We start from the raw sequence: 8,346 nt of genomic DNA on the forward strand, positions 1-8,346 counted from the left end.
TGGCTGAAAATAAATAATTGTCTTAAGCTTCTTCTCTTTCACTTTAAGGATCAAACATTGTGGGCATGTTTAGCTGCTATGGCAGTAGCCAGTAAAGATATGAATACAGCAGAAATAGCCTATGCATCAATAGGTGAAGTAAGTAGATTCGCCTTAATGGTTTGGCTTCTTAGTTTCTTGCAACGTAACTTTAAATGCGCTAATTTTATTATAACTGTTGCATTTTTTAAATAAAAAAAACAGATCGACAAAGTTCAGTATATCAGTTCTATTAAAGATCTTCCATCAAAGGAATCAAGATTGGCTCATATCCTGCTTTTCAGTGGAAATGTACAGGATGCTGAAACACTGCTTCTTCAAGCTGGCCTTTTTTATCAAGCTATTCAAGTCAACATTAACCTTTACAACTGGGAAAGGTAATATGTTTCTTATGGATGTAGCATGTGTCTTACAGATTCAATTAATGCTGTTGTGAGATACTTGTAAGTCAATTCCATTATTTTATTAGTCATTGTTCCCTGACATTTAACTAAACTTGTTTTGAAGACTAAATATTTGGGAGAAAAAAAGAATATTTAATCCCATTCTTCTGCCCCGAAGGCTTTTTATTTTCTTATGAATGTAAAATAAGGACTGGATTCAGCTAACAAGTCCCACTAGCTGAAGCCTGCATGAATATGTGTACTAGCACAATGGGGCTTTCTCTCCCCCCCTCACCCTATTTGCCCACAAATTGGTTTGAGGGAGGGGGCAGGAGACCCCCCCCAAAAAAAATCAGCATGTGAGGGAAGATTGTTCCATCAGTCAAGCACTGACAGAGCAATCTCCCATAATATTTAAGAGAACCCATAATATTTAAGAGAACCTGTTTTTGTTGGTGGTAGTTCCTTTTAACTATAGAATTGAGTTATCAGTGTAGAACTTGTGCGCTTGCTCTCCCATTCTACTTTAACATGCTTTAGTTGAGATGTTTCTAGTCATGGATGCTTTCGCTGAAATTCCAGTGTTGCAGGGGGTTGGACTAGATGACCCTCGGGATCCCTTCCAAATCTATGATTCTATGAAAGAGAATCTTTGTTCCTTATGTATAATATTTATTATTTTAAGTATAATAGCTGGGATCCCTCAAGCCTATTTTAGGTGAGCCGGGGGCTTCTCCTGTTGATAAACCCCCAAAGTCTCTTGTGGAAATCCCTGGAGTCACAGATTTTAAACTCCAGCAATACAGGGACCACAGAGTGGCATTATTTGTGTTTAGTGTCTCTCCAATAGTTATATGAATCATTGTTTACGCTTGAAAGCAGCAATGTTGCTTTAAAAACATTATACACTTTTTGAGCAAAGTATATTATATGGGGAAGATACATTTCAATTTCTTAATAGCACTGTAAGGACAATAGAAATATGACTGCTTCTCATAACATACTTCATAAAATTCATCTAGTGCCTAGACATCATTGCCAGCACTAATGCTAGGTTTCTTCTTGCTTTATGTCAAGAAAACTTTCCACCAGTGTAGTCACTGTACAGCATGTATTTTTTTATAAAAACCAAAGCATTTGTAATTAGGCCAGTTTCTGAGTTCAGCCTGATGAGCTCATTATTGTTTTCTTCTAGGGCACTAGAACTTGCAGTGAAACACAAGACACACGTTGACACGGTTCTGGCTTACCGACAAAAGTTCTTGGATGACTTTGGTAAAAAAGAAACAAATCAGAGATTTTTGCAGTATGCAGAAGGGGCAAGTATTTGTGGAAACTGTGCTATACATTGTCAGAAAGTCAGCATTATAGCTGTGCAACAACTTGAAACTATAGTCTAATATGAGATTAGTAGTACTTTGTGTTTGTGCTTTTACAGTAGCAGATAGTCCTAACTGTTTATTATCTTTAGTTTTCAGGGTCTGCATTTTGTGGCTTAATTTTTAATGTCTACAGAGCTGGGCCCAAACAGTGGCGGAGGAAGCCGCTCAGGCACTCGGAGCAGCAAACATGACGTGCACCCGGGGACCAGGCGTCGCTACGTAGCGCACATGTGCGGTGTCGCTATGTACAACGCATGCACCGTACGTAGCGACGCCGCACAAGCGCGCTACGTAGCGGTTTGCCGGCAGTGCGGTGCCGGGATGCTCTGCTTGTGTTGCCTTGGTGGGGCGCCGCCTTGTCACCCCCGGAGACGTGGCACCAGAAGCGCAACCCCCCCACCCCCATTACGGCGCCACTGGGCCCAAAGTATGTCAGAGGATGTCCCATGACAATTTTGACAATCACGCTGTGTTAATATTACACAGCTGAGTAATATAGGTGGAACATTGTTATTTAGTGGGAAATAGAAACATTAAGGTTGGGTGTGTTTTTTCTGTTTCTGAAACTTTCAATTTTGAGGTTTCACCAGTGCAAGCTGGTTCAGTGACAGATGCGGTCATAACCTATTCTTGGGTTGACATCCTGTGGGGCCGCTACAGCAAAAGTCCCAGTGCTGTTTTGCTTAGCATAGCTTTTAGTAAGGTATAATAAATATTATCTGAAAATCATATGCAGCTTTTGGCAATCTGCATCATAGCCTTCACACTCCTCCTGTGTAAGAGAGGGTTAGAGATTTAGCAAAGCAGCATGGGGGACTTAACTTGGCCAGCAATATTTGGCAAGTTTTGATTGTACTATAACAGATCTCAGTAGCAGCCTTCTGAAACAACATAAAATAGTTGTGGTAAAGGGAGGCCTCATTTGGCTCTAAAGTCACCACTGTTATTTGTGCCATCTTTGATGGAAGTGGAGACATAATATACAATAAGGGGGAACACAGGCTGAAATCCAAACAGCTAATGCAAGGGGCTTCTGCAAGGGGCCAGTTGCCTTTTTAATTTTAACAGCAGAGTTCTTTAACAGATCACAAGCTGATTTTGAAACTCCCATCAATTTCAAAATCTGTCTCTATGTGACATGGGGTCATATTTGATAAAAAGAAGCATAACTCTTTGGGTCTAGAGAACATATTTCATACTTCTTTAGATCCTAGACATTTATGAATTCTAATAAAATTAACAGGGTTTTTTGTTTTTTGTATTTGCTGTGAAGCTGTGGTACAAACTGCAGTGAATATGGCAAAAGATGGATATCAGCCTCTTACACACACACACACACACACACACACACACACGGAGAGAGAGAGAGAAAGAGAAAGAGTATATTTTCCTTGAAAATATTTAGGAGTCATTGTTTTCTAAAGGTTCTGAAAAAGGCACAAATTCCAATTCTTATAATGGAGGGTTATGGTACACATACATGTTTGTTTCACAGCTGCAACATTAAGTGTTGATTTGCCTCTATGAATGTACCATTAGAGATATGAAACCTTAGCTAGAGCTTTTATATATACCCACATCACCTCAAACAGTACTTTAACTGGTCAGGTTACACATTCAGCAGCCAGTCAACAGGTTTAGAGAAAACAAGCAATGCCAGATCCATCAGAGCCCACTTTATGCCTATCCTAGTGCCAATAAAAGAGATATCAAAATCATGAAAAGGTTAAAGTCATAACTGAGATGCACAATGCCTCTAGATGTTTGGATGATGTATTTTAATATTTTGGGTGAGGATCTGAAGTACAACTTTTGCACATACAAGGGCCTTTTCAGTTGCCCTGCAGCAGCAGCAAACCCCACCCTACAATCAAGTTTGCCTCTAAAGTCAGAGGACTTTCCAGAGTGACAACCCATGAGTTGCAAGGGGCTGCCAACAGAAGGAAAAATTGGCAACCCATTTGCATGCAGAAGCATTTGCTGCAGCCACATGGGCTTGTCTGGATCGCTGCCATAGTACCAAGATTTAGTTTCTTAATCTTGCTAACACATTGCAGAAAGCTGCCCAGCCACAAAAGGCCAACAAGCAGAAAGTTATGAAGAAATCTGTAGCAGATGTAACATATAAAGTAAAGACTTGTCAGGTTAATTTATATGCATCTACTATAATTATGATTAATGGATACTTTCTCTCCCCCTCGCCCCCTGGCTTCTGCAGCTTGAAGTCAACTGGGATAAAATCAAAGCCAAAATAGAATTGGAAATTGCTAAAGAGAGAGAACGAGCTGCAGCTACACCAGCAGTCAGAGCAAGCGTAACCATACAGCGCTAAGTGGCATGCTGATTATATTAAGTAGTGGTTTTATCACTCTGCTACTTCAGCATACTGGTAAGCCTTGGTATTTTGGGATGGACAGTAGTGCCTGACTCCCAAATCCTGAACTTTCTATAGCTATTGCTTTATTGTTAATGCAAATGAATTTGTATGTATGTCATCCTATGCTACGAACGACAACCCTATTCTGGTTATGGTAATATGAACAGTTTGGAGTGAGCATGGCATATGTTACCAGAATCAGGTTCCCTGACTTTTGGTTTCTCAAAAGAAAATTGTTGGTCTTGGTAGCAGAGATGAGGCAGTGGAAATAAATAAATGGTCAACTATTAAGATTACCAATAGACAAGCATGGAATTTATTTTCAAAGCAGACCGCTTACCTAAACATATTTATGCCTAAGGAAGCTCTTTTTGTATACAAGTTTATGGGTCTGGAGTATAATCTGCCTGAAAACTGAGGAAGCATTATACCATGAGCACAGACTGCAGTCCTGAAACTGCTGGATAATGAATATTTCCAAGGAATTTAATAAAGTTTCTGATTTGTTTTTCTTTTGTAAATGATTTTGAGATTGCAGGGTTAACTTTAGCAGAAGCAGCATAATGAACCCTGCTGGAATGAAACAAATATTGTTGATATAGACAGTGGCATACAAGATGGTTGATGTAATGGGTAGTCCTTAATTGAACTAACTTCTGTTGACACTGAAGTATACAAAACATAAACTCTGTACAATGAATACCAGCATATGCAAACACCGAACTGGAGATACTTTTAAAAAACTTTTTTTCTCCCAAGTTCAACATAGCAAGTAATCCACCTAACACTATGCATATGTTGTAAAACTTACTTGTTTAAAATGACACTTAATTTTTCTAGAAATAGTTAATGCTAGGTGATAAGGCCTTTCTATTTTTGAAAAGGTTCAGATATCCCGGTCCTTTAAAAGCATTTTGTGATGGTAAGCTGTCCTGTTTCCCTTATTTATTTATGGTATTTCACCAGTGCACTGGGGATTTAGAAAAACCTCAAGCCACTTTATTGGTGTAGCCTCATTACTTGTCCAAATTATCCCCATTGCCAATGATTTCAAGTATACAGGACTAATGTCCTGATTGTTCAATAGGCAAAACACAATATTTTATGGTGATATCAGTAGTAAAATATTTTTGTACAATAAATCATTACTTGGAATCATAAATCGTTTTGTAATGGTGTTAATGGAAATGCTGTGCCTTTCATAATAAATGCATAAATTATTACGTGTTTCAGTTTGTTAATGAACTTGCTAAATGAAACCATTCTCTCCTTAAGCTTTTGCAATACTTTGAAATATTACAAATCCACCACAGGCTTTGTTCCTATTAGCCGGGAAAGCAGCCTTACATTTCACTTAGTGCCAAGTGTCCATAAGAAGCATGGACAGCCAAATGGCAAGGGACTCACATTTTTACCATAATGTCGAAAGTGGGATCATGGAGCCCATCAATGAAATATGAGAGTTTTACCTTGAATCTCAGAGCAGAAGTGAGGATTTTTGAAGCACAAGTCTTTGGGTTCATAGATCTGTCTTGTCGTCTTGTTTGTCATTATGGCCTGATTGGACTCAATTGAGCTCTAATAAATTATATTACGTAGAAGCCATTATCATCCATTGTAAACAATATTATCCATAACAACTATATAAACATAATACGAATATGAAGCTGAAGAGAAAAAAAATGTAGATTTCACATTCATTTTTAAAACTTTAAAATTCAATTTAAAACATATTAACAAGAAAGCCCTCTTCAGGCCAGGGTTTCTGTTGCCGAGGAGGGAGCTATACACACATGATTCCCAGAGGGCTATGGGGTTTCAAGGTGACTGTTCAGACAAATGAACCCTAATCTTGAAGCATTGTCAGAACTAAGGGTGTGCAATAAAATGCCTTTTGGTCTGGAACATGTGTCATTTCTGAATATTATTCCAAATTGATCAAGGAAGCTGCTGTATTTATTCACCAAACAACAATATCTACCCCTCTTAACTGCAGAGAAGTCCCCTTTACGTGGTCAGGTCAATGAAACAATGAAAATAAATCTAATGTTTTTGCCAGGATAGATGGCAATAATCAGAAATGATGTCATTTGCGTCATCTATTGAAAATGTTTTATAGGTTTCTTTGAAACAGAGATTTCTAGCAATGTGAAAAGAAATTACTAAGATGCATTTATTATTACCGGTATTATTATTATTATTATTATTATTATTATTATTATTATTATTATTTGCATTCCTGGCAACCTTAGCTTAACTGGTTTATCTTCCCAATGATTTTCAGGAAAATCTGTCTTTGTCAATGATGAAAGAGCAACCTATAGTGAAAGAGGTTACTGAAAATATTGATTTATTATGGATCAGGCAGTTATAATGGTTTATTAGACTTACAATTTATTAGGGTCCATCATTTTCTAAGCTGAGTAGACTTTAATATACAGTAAATTGGGGGGGGGGCAAAATTCATCCCTAGCATTTTATTAGACATTTGTATATCTAATAAAATGGCGCTGGCGGTTCGAATCCCCGTGGTGGGGTGAGCTCCCGTTGCTCGGTCCCAGCTCCTGCCAACCTAGCAGTTCGAAAGCACCTCAGAGTGCAAGTAGATAAATAGGTACTGCAACAGCGGGAAGGTAAACGGTGTTTCCGTGTGCTGCTCTGGTTCGCCAGAAGCGGCTTTGTCATGCTGGCCACATGACCTGGAAGCTGTATGCCGGCTCCCTCAGCCAATAACGCGAGATGAGCGCCGCAATCCCAGACAGAGTCAGTCACGACTGGACCTAATAGTCAGGGGTCCCTTTACCTATATCTTTACTTAAAATTCACAGAAGCCTGATTTCTGTCCACTTAATAAGTTAGTAATTGAAATACAGGATCATTTAGATTGGAAACTGCAGGTTTGAAAATAGGTGGGGAACATTTTCAGCCAGATCCTGAGGTCCCCCACCCCCAGTGGGCCATTTTACCAGATGGCTAGGCCCACCTAGTAGGTATGATTTCAGGTGACCCATTTTTTTCTTTGCACTGTGGCCTGAGTTCCAGTTTCATGTCCGAGCCACTCCCTGCGGAAAAGGGTGTCTCACTGGCTGCAGAAAGAAGGAATAGGAGCCACCACCACAACAGGCTTGTGTGTGTGTGATGTCACGCATCCGCATTGCAGTGGCGGTCTCTCACAATCTTGAGGGCAAGACAGCACCCCTGTTTTGGAGTGCAAATTCATTGAGCAGGCCCTAACCATGTCAGCACTGATGTTAACTACAGTTAGGGGTATTAACAGAGCCTGGCGTGCTCTGGTCCCTGGGGTCACGAAGAGTCGGACATGACTAAACGACTAAACAACAACAAGGGGTATTAAGGGTTCCTGCTTCCAGCATCAACAGCCAGCTTTAAACCGTTGTTTCAGATACTGACTCAAACAGGAACCCTGACAACCTCAAGCTATGGTTAACATAAATGTCAATATAAAAATTGTCTGTGGTTAATCTCAGCAAGGGACATCTGCACTCCAAAAAAGAGGTGGCACGATGAGTAAACCAGTTGATGGCCATGTCTTATCATTCAGTAGTGTTGTATCTGCACTGGCATTTGTAGCTGTGCTAGCAAATGATGTGAGTTAGAGTGTATTTCAATCCTGTTTTAACTTCATACTTTATTTCATCCAATTAGTTATTATAGAGCTCAGGTTTGGTATGTTGGGTTGATGACAGAACCCCTAGTTAACACTCCAACACATTTAAGAAACATTCCACAAGGGAATGAATGTCTCCCAATGGACACATGTCCCCAGGTTTTGGACACGCAGGGCTTGTACTTGTGCACTTACCGGTAATAAATTTAGAAATGTTTTGGTTGCACTAGCTCGTAGTTGCTGCTATGACATACTTTTTAGCCACAGCGGAAATGCATAACTTTGCAATACAACTTTTCTTTAATTTCTTCTGATATTTTTATTCTGTGATACTCCTGGGAAAAAAAGTAAATGTAGCATGTTCGTAACTGATAGGGAGAAGCAATACTGTGATTAAAGATAAGCAATAAAAATTGCACTGCTTGCATTTTTTATAAAACCAGAAGAAGCAAAATCTGAACCAAAAATGTACGTCCCACTGACAAGAGCCTCAAGGATATGCCAAGCTATTACACACCCCAGTAAGGTTTTTAAAGT

General features: G+C 39.3%; 1 protein-coding gene across 7 annotated transcripts in view; it reads left to right on the forward strand.

Moving 5' to 3' along the window:
* Positions 1-7,858, forward strand: part of IFT80 (intraflagellar transport 80) — a 68,926-nt gene extending 61,068 nt beyond the window's left edge. For all 7 annotated transcript variants that reach the window (XM_060274432.1, XM_060274427.1, XM_060274429.1 and 4 more), the window contains 4 exons: positions 49-138; positions 244-416; positions 1,618-1,741; positions 4,023-7,858. In XM_060274432.1, the coding sequence (XP_060130415.1) occupies positions 49-138; positions 244-416; positions 1,618-1,741; positions 4,023-4,136 (501 nt within the window). In that variant the 3' untranslated portion in view covers positions 4,137-7,858. The remainder of the gene's footprint in view (positions 1-48; positions 139-243; positions 417-1,617; positions 1,742-4,022) is intronic.
* The last annotated feature ends 488 nt before the right edge of the window (positions 7,859-8,346 follow it).

The sequence above is a fragment of the Zootoca vivipara genome, chromosome 5, assembly GCF_963506605.1.
Source record: "Zootoca vivipara chromosome 5, rZooViv1.1, whole genome shotgun sequence".
In the NCBI taxonomy this organism is placed as follows: Eukaryota; Metazoa; Chordata; class Lepidosauria; order Squamata; family Lacertidae; genus Zootoca; species Zootoca vivipara.